General features: G+C 39.3%; 3 protein-coding genes across 3 annotated transcripts in view; 2 read left to right on the top strand and 1 right to left on the bottom strand.

Moving 5' to 3' along the window:
- hyou1 (hypoxia up-regulated 1) overlaps positions 1-11,661 on the top strand; it is an 11,998-nt gene extending 337 nt beyond the window's left edge. Inside the window, exons 2-25 of the mRNA XM_008332606.2 lie at positions 8-66; positions 1,634-1,709; positions 1,857-1,950; positions 2,075-2,153; positions 2,326-2,480; positions 2,651-2,727; positions 2,826-3,007; positions 3,174-3,289; positions 3,833-4,019; positions 4,438-4,572; positions 4,692-4,774; positions 4,940-5,072; positions 5,494-5,678; positions 5,891-6,029; positions 6,245-6,302; positions 6,428-6,504; positions 6,618-6,779; positions 6,868-7,031; positions 7,119-7,206; positions 7,363-7,619; positions 7,772-7,856; positions 8,528-8,789; positions 8,906-9,010; positions 9,605-11,661. Coding sequence (XP_008330828.1) covers positions 1,640-1,709; positions 1,857-1,950; positions 2,075-2,153; positions 2,326-2,480; positions 2,651-2,727; positions 2,826-3,007; positions 3,174-3,289; positions 3,833-4,019; positions 4,438-4,572; positions 4,692-4,774; positions 4,940-5,072; positions 5,494-5,678; positions 5,891-6,029; positions 6,245-6,302; positions 6,428-6,504; positions 6,618-6,779; positions 6,868-7,031; positions 7,119-7,206; positions 7,363-7,619; positions 7,772-7,856; positions 8,528-8,789; positions 8,906-9,010; positions 9,605-9,654 — 2,943 coding nt within the window. The 5' untranslated portion in view covers positions 8-66; positions 1,634-1,639 and the 3' untranslated portion in view covers positions 9,655-11,661. The remainder of the gene's footprint in view (positions 1-7; positions 67-1,633; positions 1,710-1,856; positions 1,951-2,074; positions 2,154-2,325; positions 2,481-2,650; positions 2,728-2,825; positions 3,008-3,173; positions 3,290-3,832; positions 4,020-4,437; positions 4,573-4,691; positions 4,775-4,939; positions 5,073-5,493; positions 5,679-5,890; positions 6,030-6,244; positions 6,303-6,427; positions 6,505-6,617; positions 6,780-6,867; positions 7,032-7,118; positions 7,207-7,362; positions 7,620-7,771; positions 7,857-8,527; positions 8,790-8,905; positions 9,011-9,604) is intronic.
- A 945-nt stretch (positions 11,662-12,606) lies between these two features.
- Positions 12,607-19,052, bottom strand: LOC103395049 (zona pellucida-like domain-containing protein 1). The gene is made up of 10 exons (XM_025065771.1): positions 18,594-19,052; positions 17,458-17,561; positions 16,557-17,046; positions 15,830-15,902; positions 14,900-14,997; positions 14,668-14,748; positions 13,839-14,010; positions 13,545-13,653; positions 13,416-13,436; positions 12,607-13,253 (listed from the first exon to the last, which is right to left on the bottom strand). Exons 2-10 carry the CDS (start codon positions 17,549-17,551, stop codon positions 13,102-13,104), a joined length of 1,290 nt encoding a protein of 429 aa, XP_024921539.1. The 5' UTR covers positions 17,552-17,561; positions 18,594-19,052; the 3' UTR covers positions 12,607-13,101.
- Positions 19,053-21,058: 2,006 nt separating this feature from the next.
- On the top strand, positions 21,059-21,911 carry h2ax1 (H2A.X variant histone family member 1). The gene has a single exon (XM_008332612.3). It carries the CDS (start codon positions 21,150-21,152, stop codon positions 21,534-21,536), a length of 387 nt encoding a protein of 128 aa, XP_008330834.1. The 5' UTR covers positions 21,059-21,149; the 3' UTR covers positions 21,537-21,911.
- Positions 21,912-22,389: the final 478 nt, after the last annotated feature.

Consider the following 22,389-nt stretch of genomic DNA (forward strand, 5'->3'; position numbering starts at 1 on the left):
CAAGGAGGCCGGCACGGTCCGGCTGAAGGCCCCCGACTTTGTTCAGCGTGTGCCGCCTGACGAGAGGTGAGTTCCTGCTTCAACGCTGTCAGTCATGCTTTCTCTTGTGTGACAGTGAGCTAGCTAACAGTGGCTGTCAACTTCTACCGGTATTCTCTTAATGTTGTTTTATAAGCCTTGTGATCAGGAAGAGCCGCGGACGCTGCTTCTTATCCAGTTGCGAAGGAAATTAATGATAACCAGTTTAGAGACGTAAAGCAGCGACCGGTGGGACTGAAGAACGCAGCAGCAATCCCATCCTATGAACACCTACTCTAGACTCTACCTCAACGTTCCTGAAACTTTTCGGTACAGGACACCATACATTTTAACGTGTTGGGTTCGGTTTGTGCATCCATCTTGCATTCATGCGTCACTGTCTTCGTTGGACTATGTTTCTTTGTAGCTTGTGCATGCTGTTCTCTTCCTTACAACTCCGGATGGGGCTAGCCTTTGGTTTTTCAGTAATATTAAGAAACGTTCACATATCAAAGGCTCCAATTGTTTGCTTTAAAATGCCACATGTTTGTACGTATCCTCACCTTTGTGGGAGGTATCAGGTGCATTCGTTGCTCCGGGAGAAGACAAGGCAACATCCGGTTGTGTCATTCTGCTCAGCTGTCTCTAAAAGGTACAGTGTGCAGCATATGTCAGAGTCTAGTGATAAGATGCCATGATATGGTCGATAACACAACCTTTTGTACCCACCAATTATGTATAAGCAGGTACAAAAGATAATAGATTTTAATAGAGCTCCTGAAGAGCAGAGTACAGCATAGTGACTACGGACTACTGAGCTGTGAGATACCTTGGGTCTGGTAAAGTTCTACTTTACTTTATAGAACTGTCTAAAAGACTAAAACGTGGACAAACGTGGATCTTTCTTATCTTCTTGTTAATTCAGTGTTGACTTTCTCATGGCCTGACGTTCAGCCCCTGATCTCATTTCAATCCTGTACACCTGCAGAAAAAAGTGCCAGCTCCCCAGTTACAGCACATGGTTCTGGTTCCTTTCATTTGACTGAGCAAAGTTTTTGTTCCTTTTACGCAAATCCAACTTTCTCATAATTTTAGCAGTTGTTAGTTGTAGCAAATAATAGACATCACTCTTTTTCATTCATCAAGTTTCTGTTGTCTAACGACTACAAACTTACCAACCTCTTCATTCTCAAACCATTGTCTGAGCTCCTTCCCGGATAAACATGGTCTCTGACTATCGTCAGTAGAGAAGTTCACCTCCACTCTTAAAGATTGAAGATTGAAGATTATTTTATTCAAATTCTCACAACTACTTCATGACTTTACAACACGTTTTCTTATTCTTCCTTTCCTTTTGTTTTTCAACTAATTTAAAATTGTGCATCGAAGTGTTGTTGTGAGAAATAATTTATAAAATATTTAAACAAAACATCAAGCAAAAAACACAGCTGCTCAGGGCTTATAATATGTTGCTCGTATTATTGCTTTTAATATATTACTGGTTTTAATTTAGAAAACAAAATCAAGATGAAGTTGGTACTCCGGTAGAGAGATGAACAGATAAGTGATTTGATTTCCTGTTAAATTAAATTGTATTTTTTCTTTGTTCTTCCAGGTCATCATGGGGATGAGGAAGCTGCCGCTCTTTGCTCTCTTCTGCCTTGTCGTGGCAATGCTGCCTTTTCAAACAGGTATGAAGCCATTACATTCTTCTCACATTCTTTTAACTGGATGCTTGTGATGACAAATATGTAAATGGTGTAATCATGTCTTTATGTTAAAATTTCTGTGTTACCGAGCTTCATGTCAAGTCTGTGTTTTGTATTTTGTATTTGAAGTGTCTGTAGCTGTCATGTCAGTTGACCTGGGCAGTGAGTGGATGAAAATGGCAATAGTAAAACCAGGTGTGCCAATGGAGATTGTTCTAAACAAGTGAGTAACTGATCGTGCAGCCTTGTACATACTTGCCTGGATTCGGGATTTTAGAAAATATTAAGGAATAGAGCTACAATATATGAGCAAACACAAAATGAAATTTTTTCTTATTTGTCTTAAGGGAGTCACGAAGGAAAACCCCTTTGGCTGTGTGTTTGAAGGAAACTGAGAGACTTTTTGGAGACAATGCACTTGGAGTGGTATGAACTTTTCTTCACTATACAAAGTAGAACATTACGGATGTAGGTGAAACTTGAATATGAAATATTTAAGTAACGTGAGGTACATCAGTAAACTTAAATATACAACTAAATCACTGATGGCCATCTCACACAAGCTGTTTATTTACCAATGATGTCTTCTATATTTCAGTCCGTGAAGAACCCCAAAACTGTTTATAGGCATCTTCAAAGCCTGCTGGGTAAAAAACATGAGAACCTCCACGTGTCTCTCTACCAGAAACGCTTCCCGGAGCACCAGCTGCAGAGGGACTCAGTCAGAGGAACTACGTATTTTAAAAACTCAGAGTAAGTCTGGATGTTTTCACAGTTTTATTTATTATCTCACTACAAATATATGCATTCCGGACATTATTTGTTTTACTTTGCAATACCATGTATGGATACCATGTTAATCCTAACAGAAAGAAAAAAAAGTTCATCATCAGTGATTTTTATTGCATTTTATCTCATTTCAGGGAGTTGCAGTACACACCACAGGAGCTCCTTGGGATGGTCCTCAATTATTCTCGTGGTCTGGCTCAGGACTTTGCAGGTTGGTTTGGCTCAAAGAAGAATGCATTATGTTGTGATTCTGTTAGTATAAACATGTGAAATAAAAGCTAAAACCTCTCCTTCTTTCTAATCTCTCAGAGCAACCAATCAAAGACGCAGTGATCACAGTCCCAGCCTATTTCAACCAGGCAGAACGCAGAGCAGTCCTGCAGGCTGCACAGATGGCCGACCTGAAGGTCCTGCAGCTCATCAATGACAACACAGCTGTGGCCCTGAACTACGGGGTCTTCAGGAGAAAAGATATCAATAACACAGCTAAGGTGCTTGATCAGCATCTCTCTTACAACAGCATGCTCTTAAGAACAAGTCTGTTGACATTATAGTGTTGTCCTGCTCTGTGTAGTGTACAAGTAGTTGCATTAATCAGAGTAATGCACGGTCTGTGTATGCGACTGTGAGTCTCATGTCTTAACTGGTTTCTTTCAGAATGTGATGTTTTATGACATGGGCTCAGGCAGCACCACAGCCACCATTGTCACTTATCAGACAGTCAAAACCAAGGATTCTGGCACCCAACCCCAGTTACAGATCCGTGGTGTTGGGTAAGTTTGCTAATCATTAAAATTGTATTACATCTCGGGCTGACTCCACACTAATTGTTTCAAAAGCATTGGTTCTGAGACCTTTATTATTCCCCCCACACTACTCTGTAGTTTCCATAGCCTAGTGAAGGGGTCACCAACCTTTTTGAAACTGAGAGCTACTTCAAGGATACTTAGTAATACCAAGAGCTACTTGTTTGATACAGACTTCCCGAACCATGTAATAATAATTGCTCCATCAATTTATGGCACATACAATAGCAGACACTCTTCTTACCATCGTCATTGCACCCATTTGAATATCATTGAATATAGACCCCTGGCCTGGTGTAATAATTGTGTGCTTATTCTACCAATTCAAAATCAATTTGTTTGTATTTTCTGTACTACTGTATTTGCTTTGTGTTTATTTATTGACTAGCCTTGTTTTTGTTACTCACAGATGGGGGGTTTATGTATTTGTTCCCTGTAAGTCTTAAAAAGCCTGATTAGCCTCCACAAAACGAACACGTCTCTTATTTATTTTATTTTTTGTGGCTTTAGCTTTGATCGTGGACTTGGGGGATTTGAGATGGACCTGCGTCTCCGGGACCATCTGGCCAACCTCTTTAATGCTCAGAAGAAGAGCAAAAAAGATGTGAGGGAGAACCACAGAGCCATGGCTAAACTCCTCAAAGAAGCCCAAAGACTCAAGACGGTACTCAGTGCAAATGTGGACTTCATGGCCCAGGTAAGTGCACTATCTATAATCTAAACACTCAGCTTTTGCTCACTTTAAGGTGCAGTTGCACAACTCTGAGATATACCTGGGCATATTACACCTTTGATTAATGATGCATTACACAATGAGTGCCAGTAAATTATTAAAAAAATAAGTTTCTACAGAATCTACTGTCAGACATGTAAGAGACATCAGATGTTTCTGAACATGTATTCAAATCAGTGGTTCCTAAACTTTTTCTGCGGGGACCCCTGTACATAGGACTCTTGTTGACTTACCCTTACCCTCACATCCTCCAGGCTATTGTTTTTGTAAAATTAATATTTTCACCAAATAAGGGTAACAAAAACACTGTTATTGGTCTGATTTAAAATACCAGCAACATTCTCAAGGCTCAGTACCAAAGCTGTGTAATTTCAATCTCCAGGTGGAAGGTTTGATGGATGACATTGACTTCAAATCCAAGGTGACCAGGTCTGAGTTTGAGGAGCTGTGTGCTGATCTCTTTCAAAGAGTTCCTCGGCCTGTGGAGGACGCGCTCGCTGTGGCAGAGATGAACTTGGTCAGTTGCACTTTTTTCCCTTTAAGTTTGAACTAGTGTATGTTGTTCTAGTTAAATGGAAAATGTAAATCCTAAATGTTGTATTGCTGTAAACTATAAACTACAATCGTTGTCAACAGGATGAAATAGAGCAGGTGATTTTGGTTGGCGGCGCCACTCGTGTCCCCAAAGTTCAGGAAGTGCTTCTCAAAGCTGTGGGCAAGTAAGTGTCAACCACACACGCTTCTCCAGATTAAGAATACTTAATGTTTTTTTCTCGTACTCATATTAATAGTTATTCACTCATTATCCATAAATGGTTATTGGAATTTATTTTAGTTTGGTTTGTGTTAACTCCAGTTTGATTGTACGTCTTCTTTCCTCACAGAGAGGAGCTGGCAAAGAACATCAACGCTGACGAGGCAGCAGCCATGGGCGCCGTCTACCAGGCTGCTGCTCTCAGCAAGGCTTTCAAAGTCAAACCCTTTCTGGTCAGAGATGCAGCTGTTTTCCCTATTCAGGTCGGTGCATGTCATTAACTGATTTCAGATGATACCAATAACCGCTACGCAAAGATAAATGACTAGAAAAGCTTTAACAGGAAATCCATCTTCTTCCTGTGGTACTGTGTGTCTGCCCTGCATTCCTTTTGTGTGTTCAATGATGTGTATTTCCAGTGGTTTATCATATGCTTAGAGGTTCATTTGCAAATCAAATTTGGGCCAAGTTACCATTAAAGCACTAGATGAAATAATGTCAACAAGCTGAACCTACAGTCAACTTCAGTTTCTATTTTTTTTTCTACCTGCTCGATTAAATGTCAATTTAGGCATTTTTATAGCTCTTTTGTGCTTTTTTGGCAGTTATTTGTTTTAATTATTTAAATAATGTGTCTTTAAAATGTTTACATTATGATAAATATATGTATTTTAATTCCATAAGGTGGAGTTTAATCGCGAGATGGAGGAAGATGGCGTCAAAAGCCTGAAACACAACAAACGTATCCTCTTCCAGAGGATGGCGCCCTACCCACAGCGCAAAGTCATCACATTCAACCGCTACACTGACGACTTTACTTTCAACATCAACTACGGAGACCTCAGCTTCCTGAGTCAGGAAGACCTCAGGTGTGAAAACTGCTCATTTTGGTTGAGGAGACAGTTTTTGTGATGGTGCTTTAACAACCCATAATAAAAACCTGTTAAAATGATGTGATTTAATAACTAATTTCGGTAATGTCTCTTTTGACTGGTTTTCATTGTGATGTCGACTTAACCAACATGTTCTTTTGAATGCCTGATGTTCTCTCCTGACTATGGTGGTGGTGTTGTTGTTGCAGCGTGTTTGGCTCTTTGAACCTGACCACAGTCAAACTGTCTGGTGTGGGCAGCAGTTTCCTGAAACACACAGATGCTGAGTCAAAGGGCATCAAAGCCCATTTCAACATGGATGAAAGTGGAGTGCTTCTGCTGGACCGGGTTCGTTTCATTTAGTTTCAGATCCCAAATGCCTGTTTTTCATTTGGTTTGTCCTGTGCATATAACGCCAAAAATATCCAAAAAAGTGTCTTCTGCAGGAGAAACCTGAAAATAATACATTTTTTATATATATATATATGTATATATATATATAATAATTTAAAAATACTTTCACCGTATTCACACTTAATAGTTAATTAATTATTTATTCACAGGTGGAGTCTGTGTTCGAAACAATTGTGGAGGAGAAGGAAGAGGAATCAACATTAACAAGTATGTTCAGATATAGTGCATTTGCAATTTTTATTCTGTTAATGATTCAACTATCTGTCCATTTTCTGTGTCATTTTGCATATCTATGATGAATCTACTAATATTTTTCTGTCCACCTGTTCTAGAACTTGGAAACACCATTTCCACCTTGTTCGGAGGAGGATCATCAGAACCAGATCCCAATGTAACGGAGCCTGTACAGGTAAAAGCAGCATGGTCCATTTTAACAACTATATACAATTTCTGAATTATTTCTTGATGTTGTTTCCACAATGGACTGAAAATGCTGATGTTGAATTTTTCTTTTACATCCAGGATGAGGAGGAAGTGCCTCTAGAGTCAGGGAAAGATGACAAGGATGAGGCCCCGAAAGAAGAGGCTGCCAAAGAGAAACAGGATGAGTCGGAAGATGGTGAAAAGACTGAAGAGAAAGGCCAGGAACAGACAGAAGAGGCAGGCTCTAAGACCGACACTAAAGTAAGATCTGACACATCTCTCGAGAAACTTTTTCAGCAAACGCAAACAAATGTGATACAGAAAGTCAACATAATTTTTCATTATTAAGGAGGACAAGGATGCAGAGAAAAGTGAAAGCACTGATGCAGAGAAGGACACAGAGAAGGCAAAACCACAGAAAAGGACAAAGATCTCTGAAGACATCACCGTAGAACTGAACATCAACGACATCTTTGATCCCACACCAGATGACATTGTTTCCTCAAAGAAGAAGTAAAGTAGCCTTTAATTTTTTTCTTGTACATTTGTTTTAATTAGTTTTGTGAATTTGTGGTCTAAATAACAAATCTGTACTTTCAGGTTACAGGATTTAACAGACAGGGATTTGGCCAAACATGAAAGAGAAAAGGCCCTCAACACCCTGGAGGCATTTATCTTTGAGACCCAGGTAAACAACAGAAGTTCTTTTTACTTTTTTTTGTTTATGTTAGAGAAGCCACTATGAAGGAATTACAATGTAGACCTAAGTGCATGTCAGTATTTGTTGTATAAAATGACCCAAACTTTAAAACCATATCACAACCACATAACATTGCCTCCTCAGGACAAGCTGTACCAGGATGATTACCAGGTGGTGGTGTCGGAAGAGGAGAAGGAGGAGATTGTTGCAAAGCTAAAGGAGGCATCAGAGTGGATGGATGAGGAGGGTTACTCGGCCACCACTAAGCAGCTCAGAGAGAAGCTGTCGCAGCTGAAGGCCCTCTGCAAGGACATGTTCTTCAGGGTGGAGGAGCGGAGTAAGTGGCCGGATCGCCTGGCCGCTCTGGAGAGCATGCTCAACACCTCCAGCTTCTTCCTTAGGTAAGGGATGAAAGGGAAGGGTTGTGAAGTCAAAGGTGTCATTTGATGTGAAGTCCTTCAGATATCATTCTGCTTCCTCAGTGCCGTAGCACTGACTGTATTTGATAAATGATGGCCGCGTTTGAATCCAGCTGTTTGGTCTTCTTTTAAAGGAGCGCAAAGCTGATTCCAGAGGACGACCAGATCTTCACTGAAGTGGAGCTGAACATGTTAGAAAAAGTCATCAACGAGACCTCGGTAGGTACTAAGAATACAGTACTGTATGCTGAATGTATGCTGCTATTCACAAAGTCCCCACATGATGGCGACTGTGTCATGCTTTTAGGCCTGGATATGTTTCGTGAAGAGGGTGAGCTAATGTTTGAAAAAATGTTTGATGTTTCCCACATGTAACCTGTAAACCATTATAGTTAGATGTTGTTCTTGACTTTTAAAAGGTAAAAAATGAGTATTTGGATTAGGTTTGATATCTTCTCTTCTTAGTCATAAACACTTTATTTTATGCTTTTCTTAACAAAGACACTTATTATATATCTAAATTTGCATTGACAGATGTGAAAATAAAACAAACTTTACTGTGATCATTGTTCCTTTACACTAAGTAATATGTAAATGGCAGGTCTGTTCTGTGGAGGCAGTCATGCGAGATCCTCATGTTTGAGTAAAGAAATAGAACAAATAGCCTTGAGGTTTAAATATTAACCGCGGTTACATTTATGTTCTCCCACAGACACACCGTACTACTTTGCGTGCTAGATGTAACTGAAACTTCACAGTGTTCACTTTAAGCAATTATGGTTGATAATTGAGAACTTCCTTGGAGTCTCCAAAATATCTCTGATAAAACTTGAGAATGCTAACAGAAAACCACACCGATCTCATCAACCCACATTTTCTGTTTCCTCCAGACGTGGAAGAATGAAACAGTAGCGCAGCAGGAGAAACGCTCACCAAAAGAGCGTCCAGTCCTGCTGTCCAAAGACATCGAGTCCAAGCTGGCGCTGCTGGATCGGGAAGTCAACTACCTGCTCAACAAAGCCAAGTTTGCCAAGCCCAAGGTTAAACCCAAGGCCAAGAACAGCACAAGCTCTGAGAAGAGCAGCAAGGCCAATGAAACGGCGGAGGAGAAAGTCATCCCTCCTGCAGAGGAGAACACAGACGACAAGAGCGGTGGGTCAAAGGGTCAATGGCACGATGCACGCAAGTTCTTCCACTGTGGGTTAAAAATCAGAACCTTTTATGAGGATGAAATAATAAACAATGTTCTTTTTTTTCTCCACATCCAGAAACAGAGGAGGCGCAACCAGGCAAAGCCCCGCCCACAGAAGAAAGCACTCCACAAACAAATTCTGACAATGAATCACAAACCTCGGAAGAAAAGACAGCTACAGGTCGGTCTGCCAAACCCAAATCTGATAACGCTGGAGAGCTTTAGACAGGGGTGAAAATATTAGGCACAGGTTTATTTGCACTATGAACTCAGAAATCAGCTCAAAGTTTTTTTTTTATGTTTTTAATTTTTAAAACCGTATAAAAGCTCAGTTTATGCACTTAATTGTGTGTGTATGAAGTAAATTGTTTTTAATTTAAAAGCACAGAATTAAAAAGGGATAACTGCTAAAAGTGGTGAAATGACTGAAACTGTTGGTCCTAATATCAGTGAACGAAATGAACGAGTATGTACGAATGTAGTGTTTTCATATGTGATTGTTTAGAGCAAATAAACCTCACGTTGTAATAATTATGATATTCTTGATTATTTATGATGTATTTTTTCAAGTACAGCTACGTTGTATTAGGTTGGTTTGTACCAAAAATAAATGTTTAAGCAGTCAGCTAAATCTCTTCATACTAATTTTCTCTTTTATGACAGTTTTTACCACAGCTCTGATCATGGTCGTCTTTTCCTCTGAGTTTTCTTTGTTGTGTAAATTGTGTAAACCCCACAAGTTATCAGATTTATTTTCCCTCTCTCATCATTTCAGGAGCAAAGGAGGAGACCCACTCAGAAACCCACAGAGGAGATGAATTATAACAACTGGGATTCGGGGGGGGGATCACTATATTTATTGACAGTGTAAAAATGTTCAACTTTAGCATCATGTTCTCTTCTCAGTTTTTTTTCTTTTTCTGTTTGAGTTCTTTTGTTGGAACAGCCTGGAGTTTTAATGGATGATGATCACGTTCATCACTTGGTCTCCTTCACCTCGTCCCTCTCTAATGGATTCTGTGGAGGACGGACACCTCCTGCTCTTTGCAAAAGAACCAGTGAAATAAAACTGAGTTCTGATAATGTGTGCTTTGGCAAAAATTGAAGTCCAGACATAATTCCTGTTCACAACCGAGATCCCCTCACCAGCAATTATACAAGAAATCTCAGTGCAGTTGTGGTGTCGTTACAGTAGACATGAGGCCAGAGAGGGCGCTGTCCCTGATGCTTCTCTCTTCTTCTCACTGTTTGCTCCTCCTGTTTGCTCCTCCTGAGTTTAACATTTTGTGGTATCAGATTAAGTTCACTATTGTCTTCTTCAGTCTTCTTGGTTTTTTTTTTAAACCCCAAAATATTGTTTTTCTTTACGGAGTCCCAACCAAATAAAATAATTTAATTAACCTGCAGTACTGTGCAAAGTTTCAGAGGGATGCATACATTTATTTACCATAAATTCTCTTTTTGCAGCTTTTTTTTTGCTGTCAAGTATTTAAACTAAATATAGAGAATCAAAAACTCCTGAGGGCAAAAGCACATTTCTTTATTATCTAAAAAAAAATACTCAATACAACAAATATTGGACGCTCAGATACGGGAAAGGGGCCTCAACTGTGACACCTTCAGGGGAGGTGGCTTAAAACCACATTCAAATTCATACTTCAAATTATTAAAAATGATTCATTAGTAAACTTAAACCATTTAATGTTGTTGGTAATGAGCTTTTCTCTACATTTACTTTTAATACTTAGAAAATGCATACTTAAAAGGTCTGCAAAAAGGTGTAATAAATGTACTCACTAAGATCTAAAATTTTGGCACAACAATGTAGGTCTATGTTACATTAATTTCATTAATCTGATTTATGAAATGTTCTGTTTGACGTCCTCAAACTGCTGTCACAACCATGACTAACTCTTGATCTACTGAGCCTGTCATTCTGGTGTATTTACCATGAAAATAATTTGTCAAACTTTTAACTCTTACAAAAGCCATAACATTAAAAAAAAAAAAAAAAAAAAAGCCCAGCCTAGGTCAAGTCTTGTTTTATTAAAATATCACCAACAAAATCCCTAAATTTCATACTTCTAATCTCATGGACGGTTGTGGCATCAAATACTTCCCTGTAACATGTGGGTGAGGTGCTCGTCTCCTACAGAGATTGGTGGGATTTTACAGTTTTGTTTTTTTAACATTGTCGACACAGTGTTGTGGATATTAATTATGGTTGGTTTATTTGGGTCTGGAGCATAAACAGTGGCTGTGAATGTGAGATTTACATTCAGTGGGTTAAGTGTCACAGAAACATTGGTTTCTACAGCAGCTGAAGTCCTGTGGTACATGTACGCAGCATGAACGCACACGCACAAGGTCCAACTGTCCAGTTTAGACCAGGACTACTGATGGTGCTCCCTTCAGAGTCCAGAACTGGTTGTATAGAATCGTAATAGCAGGAGTTGCCGATGTAAATTTGAACCGCTTCTTCTCATCTGTTGTAAGCTGTCGTTCTTTTGGTCCATGTGCAACCAACATGGTTTTTCTACTGATCCCAGTTCAGCCTTTAAGGACGTTTTCAGTGACTGTAATGAAACTGTAATGAAAATGTTGAGAGCTACTAAGCATCACATGTGTTTACTGAGAGATGTTCTTCAACAGCTCTGTTGATCAAGCTCTAGCCCAGTAGATAGCACGCGCTGTTTGAATGAGGTGTAAAGGCAACCTGGATGATTTGAATTTTTGTTTATTATTTCGGGAAACCTCTATCAAAGAACGCCAGAAATAGAACACAAACAATGATGTTTCTAAACTGTTAAATAAAAAGATTTTGTTTTTAAATATGTTCATTTATTAAACACTTCAACTAAACAATATCTTTGCATATTCACATACTACTACAGTAGCTATATCAAGTTCTGTCATGGCTCCTCTGCATACTTACTATTCAACATTTTATCTTCCTAAATCAGCCTTTATCATTTCCTTCCTCAGTCTACTGCTTTATTATTTTTTGGGTCAGTGGCCTCTAGAAGGTAGACACATACGGAAGGGGGGCGTGGTCGTTTCGGTGTCCATACCTTGTCTTCAGTATGTCTCCTTCCCAGGTGACTGAGACGTAAATGTTGTTGATTGTCTTTCACTGGCAACAGTCTTTCCTTGTTTGCAGGATTGATTTCTCACCAAGTAGTGCTCAGCATTGTTTTTCCATCGTCACACTAACACACACACACACCCGTCTTTCTAACTGTACAGTATTTACAGTTCAGAACGCTCTCTTCCACCATGTTCTTTTCATAACTTTTACTATCTTTGAAGTGAATTATAACTTTTTAGTGATATTGTATTGTAAAACTTTGACCATCCTTGCTATTACCATCATTGCTTTTGTCTTTAACTAATAACTAAGATAGTAACTCACCCTCGAGCACTAATTTTCTCTGGGTGCCAGAGAAAATTAACAAAGTTTGTGTGTGTTTGCTCCTATCTCATTGAGGTTATAGTTGTCTTGGGGCCCAAACCAACTGAGACCACAACTGGAATCAACAGCATCAGCTGATCAGATACTTAAAAAAAACACTCCGTCTGTGTATGAATATCTACCTTCTGAACAGCAATTCATACACAGTAGCCTTTAGGTCAGCCAAGATAAATCCAGCTCTAACTTTATGTGACATTTTAAAGATATTAACCATAAATCATAAACCACCATACCATTTTATAAAACACATTTATTAGCAACAGAATTACAAAAATGTCTAAAGCTAGAGAGGAAAGGGGAAAACACCCTGACCTGCGTTACCTTAGAAAAGAGCCCTCAAACCTTTTTACCCTTAACTCTATTCTACATTATAGACAGTGAATGACCCAAGAGTGCATGCAGGCTTATATTCCTATGGTTATGAATGCAGGAGTGATAGTGTTTCTTAAAGGGAACAAGACTTCCTCCAGGGCATAATGTACTTTATACCACGGCAAAAGCCCCAATAGTACATCTACTGTTTCACACCTTGTCCTCTTTACTTAGAATATGTTCTTCACACGGCTGAATAAAGACATTAGGGTCAAAGTCACGACAATAGGAGACACAGGACATTCTTCTTACTGTCTTATTTTAATAAAGCGGTATTATATTCAATATAATGACGCCAAGAATGAAAACAAAAAGGCAGATGACCTCTGAACTTTGTGTTCATTTTTGGCTCCCATGTTACTGTACAAGGTAGAACATACCAGAGGAAACAGGTCACTGTTCTTATGAGGTCGTATTGACTCGCCGTGTCATTCTCGTGGGTCCAGAATTGTGTTGTTTAAAATTCTTCTGGAGTTGTAGTTTTGGTAGAAGACAAAGGCTGCGAGAGTAAGACAGATGGCGCCGATGATGCCGGCAATGACTGAAACCACCACCACAGTCTGATGAGTCTTTTGGTGGCCTGTGAAGGGAAGTGTGGTTTAGTCAGTGTGAGGTTGTTAGGGGGAAAATCATGTGATTATATGATCATGATTACTAGTACAAAAATGAATAGATCTTGATTTGGAAGGAATGATTAGGAACCTTATTAGAATAAGCTCATGTTGATAGTGTTTTCACTCACCTTGTAATCCTGATAATAAATCTGTAAGAAGACAACAAACAGACACACACAGTCATGAGCAAAGGTAGACTCAGAGTGTAACAAATGTGATTTGACAAATACAACATTCAGTCTTTTTCATTTTCTCACCGTTGTCTAAGCGGATGACGATGCGGCCTGAAGTGACGGTGGTGGAGTCACTCACTGTGGTGTCCCCGTCATCAGTGGCCCTGCGTCTCCTCCAGGGTAGGCCACACCTCTGTGTGTAGGAGGAATGATGTTATTTACATAGGTTTAGTTTTCATGTTGAAAATAACTTATTGTATGCAACGGACGGCAGTGGAGTGCTGGTGTGGGAAAAGAAAAGTTGTTGCCCTGGTGGTACAGTATGGGTAAGTGACTGGTCGTCAGTCAGTCAGTCTCTGGTGAGTGTCGTTGGCTGACCTGTATGAGGCTGGGGCAGATGGCATTCACGCACAGTCTGGTGGCACAGTGGACGTAGTAGGTGGAGAGGACAGCGGTTGTGTTGTCCACAAAGCGAAAAGCCTCAAATGAGAAGCGAGCTTCCTGGTGTACTCCATTTCTGGCTATCACCGTCTGACCATCGCGGTGACAGCTGCAGAGGACGGAAGTTTGTGAAAATTAGCACCGTGTACAAAAACTATAAAAAATAATTACACATTAATGAAAAATAAACACTAGACTAAATAAAAGTACAATGTAAAGTCTGCCGTTAAGTGGGACACATTGTCAGGCAAAGAAAATGGAAAACGTTTTTTTCAATTCCACCTATTTTCTTTCCTACATTTCATGAATGTCTGTTTTTTTTCCCAATATAAACATTACACATATATATATGTGAATGAATATATGGATAATATATTACATTATGTCATGTTATCTTATGTTACATTACCTCACTTTACCTTACGTTACGTTGGATTGAACTTGCCTGGACTAGACTGGACTAGACTAGTCAAGAGTAGATTACACTAGATTACACTAGATTGGATTAGATTAGATTGATCTCTTATTGGATAAATGGTCCCACTGCATCAACAAAGGGACAGAGGTAAAAAAGATAAAAGCAAAGGTAAGAATAAAAAACACACGAAAAACTGTGCAGAGCTGATGCTACGAGCCACCACTCAGGCAGCACTATACTGGAGTTACCTTCATTATTTACTCTGGTAATACAAATAAATACAATTATAAAGAAACAGAGAAGGAGAAAAGTCTAATAGTTAATGGTCTCTGTGGTGTGATTTCTTACCCAACAAAGAGATCATAGATATTGGTTTCAATGAGGAAAGGGGAGGTTGTGGCGTAGCAGCGATCCAAGAGTACGTTGAACCTGCAGTAAGACATTTTAAGAACAAACAGTTAGAGCCAAATATACATATACATATATATGTGTGTGTGTGTGTGTTTTTACAAAGTCATTTTGAGTGAGGATTTAGTGGCAGAAAACGATGCTAATTATAGTTCAGTGCATGAAAGCGTACCTGTTGCTGAGGTTTGATGCTCTCACTTCCACAAAGATCCTGGTCTTTAGCTCCAGGCCCTGTTGAGGGATTCGTAGCAGGGAGGAGTAGCTGTTGTCCTTCACAGCCAATCAAACAAGAGAGAACAAGGACGGCTTCAGTAAAGACCGACATATTGACTTCTACTATCAGTTTCTGATAGGTGCAAGCCTGTCTGGACCACACAATAGTCCAATAGCCCTTTTTTAAGAGTCATCAGATTCAAATGTCTAGATTCAAATGTCTATATAATATAATAATTTAGTTTACGAAAGTGACACTCGTTTATAACTTGTGCCTGAAGCGAACGACTGAGACAAACATTTGATCTCCAAAGAGTTTGTATAAGACTATTAAAGTTTACTGAAGGCTCTGTTACCTGTAGCTTCAAGTACAAAACAGTGTTAACAGCCCCTAGTGGTCATTAAAGGCACTGAGGACCCAGTCACTTCTATTTTGGCGTTAAGATCAGTAACAGAGAGAGACAAGAGTCCATTTTTACAAACTCCTTGTTTGTTTAACAACTAGCTTCTGTATTATGATCTCCTTCTGGTGTTGTACAGTTTGATATTGCCAGTGTCTCAGCTCTGTAATGTTTTGGGGCTGCATTTTAGCCAGTAACATTTGGGAACTTGTCAAAATTGATAGTCCCATGATCTCAGAATAATTTCCAGTATCTACTACTCATGTACCACTGGAAATTTCACGTTTGTTATTTTCACACTGACAGCCGCTAGAGGGCACTCTAGGCTTGTGTACCAGTATCTGCTACTTCTGTAAGTCGCAATTCTTTTAATCCATAGGCTGGTGGGATTTATACTATGGAGCAACTTATAATCCAGATAAAATACGGTAATATTAGAGCTTGGAGTTGGACCAGAGGTCTTAAAGATGACACCCCCACTGTTTCACCTCATACAGTTGCATGCTGAGTGTGCTGATGAAACTGCCGTTGTTTTCTCTGATCGCCAGGTTGACCCCAGACCTGTGGAGAGGGGAGAGGTGGGGAGGTGGGGGGGAGGGTTTCCATCAACAGCTGGAATTTAGTGCAGGCACCACCCAAGTCATCAACAACCAGGTCATTACTCACTCGATACACTAGGAAACAACACCTGTCTGAAACTAAACTCACAGGTAACACACACCTGTGAGCGCACTGTTGGCCCATTAAACCTATAACTAAATATGGTAATGTGATATTTCTTTAGGTATAAACAATATTTTGTTTGGGTTTCAAAGGACAGAAGCCTCAACGATTACTCAAATATTAATGTACTGTACTAATGTATTGTATTTTACTGTATCTTACTGTACTCTACTCTACTCTACTCTACTGTACTCTACTGTACTATACTGTACTATACTATACTATACTATACTATACTATGTTGTACTCTGCTCACAGCTTTACTGGTTATGCTGGGTTTTCTATGGTTATTATTCTACTGTTCTGTACTTCACTGTACTACTTCATTCACATTGATCCACAGTCCTATACTCTGGATTTTAATTGTTTACCAGTAACAAAAGGGATTCTACTGATAGATGACTTTTTGACAAAAGAGGTCACGTCATAGAAACACAGAGACCCACGTTCTATAGTGGAAACATTTGTATCAATATTCAAAGGGTCACTTACACACTCATCTGTGTATTGTTGATAAGGTACTGTAGAGCGTAGCGGCATGAGAACCTGTACATCACCTCCTGGTGGTAGGTGATAGCGCCTCCGTGCGGGTCCTCTGAGCAGAGCATCCCAGAGATGTTGACAAACTCAACAGTGGAGAATTCTGAAAACAACCCTGTTCCCTGTTCTTTGTAGACCTTTGAAGAAGAAGTGTGAGAGGTTTGGTGGGTAAAAAAAAAACACTTTTGTGTTAGTGTGTGTGTGTCTCCACTTACTGTCAGTGAACTGGAGCAGCTATTGATGCCCTCCTCTGTGATTGAGAAGTTGAATCTGACAACAGGAGGGTCCACCGTCCAGTCAGCCACACCGTGACACTCCGGTTTGGAGTGTTCTGAGTTGAAGGCCAGCATGGACTCATTGTAGCCATTAAAGTAAATGGGGCACATCAGGATGCTGATGTCTATTGTTTGGGCTCCACATGAGACATCGATGTCCGAATTGGCTGAGTGAGACAAAGATGAAGAAGAAGAAGAAAAAGAAGCTAATTTAGCTTTCAGGATATGGAACATAGCAGCGGCTACAATAAGTTAAGAAGTTTATCATCTGGCAGGTTTTTAACCAGTGAACAACCCATAAAACATGTTTTCATCATCATCACAAATTAGAATAAAACACTGAGCTGCTACTACTAAAACCAAATAATTATCTTTGACTATGTATTGATGTAGTACTAAGTACAGCATCATTCTGAGGACTTGGATGGGAATTATCAAATTAAAATGTCATGTTGAATGTAAATATGTCAAATATCTAATACTAGATGACTCCTGTAAACTGGTATAAACCTAGAGTGAATAATAGATATTTCTATTATTTTGTATTCTGTATCTTTTTACACAGTGTTGGCACTGACCTGGACTCCTGAAGGTGGGCTCTCCACTGCAACCATTTTGAGCGTACGTGAGAGAAAAACTGGCAAGCTGATAGGTAAGAAGGACCATCCACATTGTCCTAACACTACAGGGACAAACAAGAAAGACAGAGTCTCGCGCTCTTCCCTTTATAGCAGGTCACATGAAACTGGAAAAAACCCAACTGTCTACACCGGCTTGTCCCAACATTTCAGTCCAGTTAATACTTATTTAAGCTAAATATAGGTTTAAATGTGGGCATGCTGGGAAGTACTGACTTGTCTCTTTATATTAGTTTAGTCTCCAGGATTAGTTAGGATTAGAGTGTTAGGAAGTTTCTGTAAAACTGATAGCTGTTGCAGCATATTTTAATTACTTTCCGATTTAAAAATTATTATTATTATTAGAAGCAGTAGTATCAACTACAACCTCAATAATAATAATAATAATAATAATAATAATAATAATAATAATAATAATAATAATAATAATAATAATAATAATAATAATAATAATAATAATAATAATAATAATAATAATAAAATGTGTCATAACTGATGGAAAACTGTAGGGATTATAACTTAATTATTTGTTAGCATATTAATATTATATAAATAGCATGTCTATACATATTATATAGAATAGATAATCCACAAAAACATTATAGAAGAAAAATATCTTGCATATTATGCCAAACAACAACAATACTCTTTTTTTGGAGGTTGTAGTACTTAAAGTACTTTTATTTTTTTCCAACATTTTTTTCAAATCTTAATAGAAATATGATCAAACATACAGCTGTTTGTTGCATATAGTTATACTTTGAATTTTAGTATTAATTAAATATCTTTACAGTGGTCAACTGATGTATTGCACCTTATTTAAGAATGAGTACCAGAAAAATGTACTTTATGATGAAGTTACCAGTTACACTGCTCAGGAAAACAGAACTTGTTTTAAAGTCATTCATTCTGTCCTTTCAGTGTCTGCGCTGGTTTCAAGTCGTCTAAAAGTTCACTTGTCCAGAGCTGCAGTCATGCTGTACCATAATTTACCTGGGATAAAATGATCCCAAAGAAATAACCTCAGACTGTTGAAAATATGAAGTACACAGTAGGGTGAAGAGAGCGTGGCCTACCTTGTGTGGAAGCTTCCCCTCCTTTTTCCCTCAGTGTGTTGTGTTTGTGTCTGCTAGCTCCTCCATGACAGACATTTATACTGTCCTCCTTTCAGGCCAATGACAGGAGGTTCTCAGAGAGGGTGAGAAGACGAGGCCGTGGAGGAAGAGCAACACAAGCTGGTGAGATCCTAGGAGGAGATCATCTGACACTCAGGTAACAATCAGGGCTGTTTTTGGAAACATGAAGCACCACAATAAGTGGTCCATTAATTTTACCTGTCACGTTTGCAATGACATCAACTAAAAATCACGTCATGACATTTGGAGCGCAGCCAGAAATTCTGTGTCGTTTGACTCACGTTTTCATGGGGTCTGGAAATACTGTGAAATAGACGTGTTTGTCTCTAACAGTCTGATGTCATTCTAATAGATTTGAACACGGCTTCACTCGTCAACCAAACAAACACTAATCAACCAAATGGCCAGACTGCTAATGTTCAAATGAACAAAAATTCTAAATATTTATTTTATTTTTTTCTCTTCACCGTCCTACATGTTTTCGAGTGGTTCCATTACTTTTGCCATGGACGACCAGTCATTGTTGGGAAATGAGGTCTTCTGCACATCATCTTAGAGATGGAGGGAGAGAGAGGGGGAGAGAGGGAGGGGAGAGAGAGGGAGAGAGAGAGAGGGGAGAGAGACCTTCCAAACAAAACCTCCTACATTATTGTCACCTGAACCATCATCCCCCCACACACAGATCCCCCTGCACGAACCCTGAAGCCCTCTCTTAACAATGGACTGGGGATGAGCTTACACTGAGCCCAGCATTGAGAAGGTGTCGTGCTGGTGCTTTTTCCCATTCAGCAGCCATGAGTGGATCCAAGTGGCTTGTTAGCTGCAGGGCACTTTTTAAAATGATATCCTGGACCAGCCACTAAACCATTTTTTTATACTTTGAATCATTCAGTCATCTTAGGCCACTTAATCTTTTTTTAGAATCATGGTGGTGGCTGGAGATCTCATAATCATAATAATACATTGTATTTTTATGCCCTTTCCAGAACTCTTACTTAAGTTTACAATAGCCATCAGCATCATAGGTACAAGTGACTTTTGCATCACACTATGAGGGATGAATGATGAATCATGTGAAGCTACTAGGAAACTAGGAAACACTAGGAAACCACTAGGAAACTCTAACACTGGAACACTTTGAACTTGAATCTGACTCAGTCTGTTCTTCACCCTTTGATTCATGTCCTCATTACCTCAGGGTGCAACTTTTTAGTAACTGAAAGCAGCTTCTTTTCACTGAGCGTCTCAGTAACCGGATCTGTTTTGTTGTGACAGTGTTTATTTTTATACTTTGTAAATATGAATAATAACGGATGCTAGAGTTTGAGCCAATGTGTATGGTTTTACTATGATCTTTACATTATTTTTATTATTTCAGCTGTTCTCTTTGTGCAAGTCCCCACATACAGTAGGTAGAAAGTTCATTAAAGATTTCGATTACCCACCACTGTTTTGCTCTGATCATAATGAACTGTAATGTGCCTCAAATAAATCCATATGAACACACACACACAAACACAGTCACCACATAGACTAATTTACACTGAATTATTCATTGTAGTCATCAATAAGAGGATTACAATTACATTTTAATTTCATTTATATTGTTGCCACTGGGTGTCGCCAATTTCCACTACTTGCAGGCATACCGTACAGATTGGAACGGTCATTCGGTGCAAATAAAGTATAACCTTTACAGGGGGTTTCAAAGGAATAAAAAAAATCAATGAAATAACCCACAGCATTATTATCTTTGCATACAACAGGGCATTGTAAATATTTTAGTGATCAACCTTTTTTTTCTTCTGTTTTTGTCCTTATTATACTTTTTTATAATAATAATGTCTGCTGCCCGTCCTGATGTCCTCAGTTACTGCTAAAAAACACTTTCTAAATGCGGAATATAAATGTTACCAGGCAACAGATGTCAGATGTCTACTAAGAAATTTAGCAAGCCACACGTACGTGGGTCTGATTGCACTACCTGGAGTTCCTAATAGTTCAATTCTACCAAATTATTTATTGGTTTTCCGTATTTCACTCTTACAACAATTTAAAGCATAATTCAATTTTATACACACAATTTTAAGGACTCAGGATTTAGTATATTGTCCTTGTTTTTATATATATAATTCTATTTGTAAGATGGGCTACTTTGAGTTGGCATTATTGTTTTGTTTTACAAGCTAAAACAGAATGGGGAACCATTTTAGATTGATAACGCCCCATTGCACTGCCTGTATATATAACATGGCTTTGTAAATTTGTGTGTGCCATTTCTGCTTTGGGATTGGTGTGATTTGAATCAGAGGACGTACGGTGAAACAAAACGCGCTCTCTATTGGTGCATTTGTTTCGGATTCGATCCACCAATCAGAGAAGGACATGTGGTTTATATAAATTTTCGCTTGGATTTCTATGACGTAAAAACGGTGTGGTTGTTATTGTCACCTTTGTTTGTGTTCGGCATTTTAATACAACTACACACCCACTAACATGTCTGGCAGAGGAAAAACCGGAGGTAAAGCCAGGGCTAAGGCCAAGTCTCGCTCCTCTCGTGCTGGCCTGCAGTTCCCAGTAGGTCGAGTCCACAGGCTACTGCGTAAGGGCAATTATGCGGAAAGAGTCGGAGCCGGGGCTCCTGTGTATCTGGCGGCTGTGTTGGAATATCTCACAGCCGAGATTCTGGAGCTAGCAGGCAATGCTGCCAGAGACAACAAGAAAACCAGGATCATCCCCAGGCATCTTCAACTGGCCGTACGAAACGACGAGGAACTCAACAAGCTGCTGGGAGGTGTGACCATTGCCCAAGGCGGTGTGCTTCCCAACATCCAGGCTGTTCTCCTGCCTAAGAAGACTGAGAAGCCCGCAAAGAGCAAGTAAAGACTTTTCCGAGGCTCTGCTCCACTGGGGACACAGCTAAGGCTCTGCTTTTGTCAAATTTTCATAGTGTTACAGTGTTTTTGTTTGGAATAAACATTTTTTGACTAGGGGCGGTGTCTGAGTGAAAACACACTAGCTCCTCTTCGGGACTATTCACGGATTCTGTATCCTCCGTGTTGCTGTGGAAAATGGAGGTGCTCTCTGAAGGCTAATGACGAAGGAGGCCTCGGAGAAGCCAGTTTCTTAACATAGACCAATTCTCAAGGGGTGGGAGGGGTGTTTTATTTTCCCAAAGCTGCTACTAAACGTGTAACGTTGTTTTATTGTCATGTTTCAATAAATGTCCTGCAGCCTTTTGGCACATGGAGAATTCAGGCAGTGTTTATTTTGATTTCAACAGTGGCCTCGTCTTTGTGTGTGTGCAGGCTGCACTAATGGACTGCAGCTTCATGCTTCATGGCCTCATGCTAGCTGTAATTTACACTTGTAGGAATATCAGTTTCAATAAATGTTACAAGCGTATACCGAAGTTATTTGTTTCCTTTGGTTATCGTTTTGAGTTTAGCAGACAGTGGGGACCAGTAGTACTAAAAGTAGCCATGGCCCTGGTGTAAATGCACTTAAAATTTGCTGGTCATTTTTACAAAATAGGGTTCTAGATTTATTAACCTGGTTACTTCAAGACTAAGCAATTGCATAAAAACCAGTTCCACATCTGGAACAGAACTAAAAGGCTCTGCCTCTCCAACAGTTTAGTTTAAAGAAGATTGTTACATAGGTATTATGTCATTTGTTTTTCTTGGAGGTGATTCTGACATGGACTACTCACAAGGTTCATTTACAAGTTAATTAC

Source organism: Cynoglossus semilaevis, chromosome 19 (assembly GCF_000523025.1).
Source record: "Cynoglossus semilaevis isolate Cse_v1.0 chromosome 19, Cse_v1.0, whole genome shotgun sequence".
NCBI lineage: Eukaryota > Metazoa > Chordata > Actinopteri > Pleuronectiformes > Cynoglossidae > Cynoglossus > Cynoglossus semilaevis.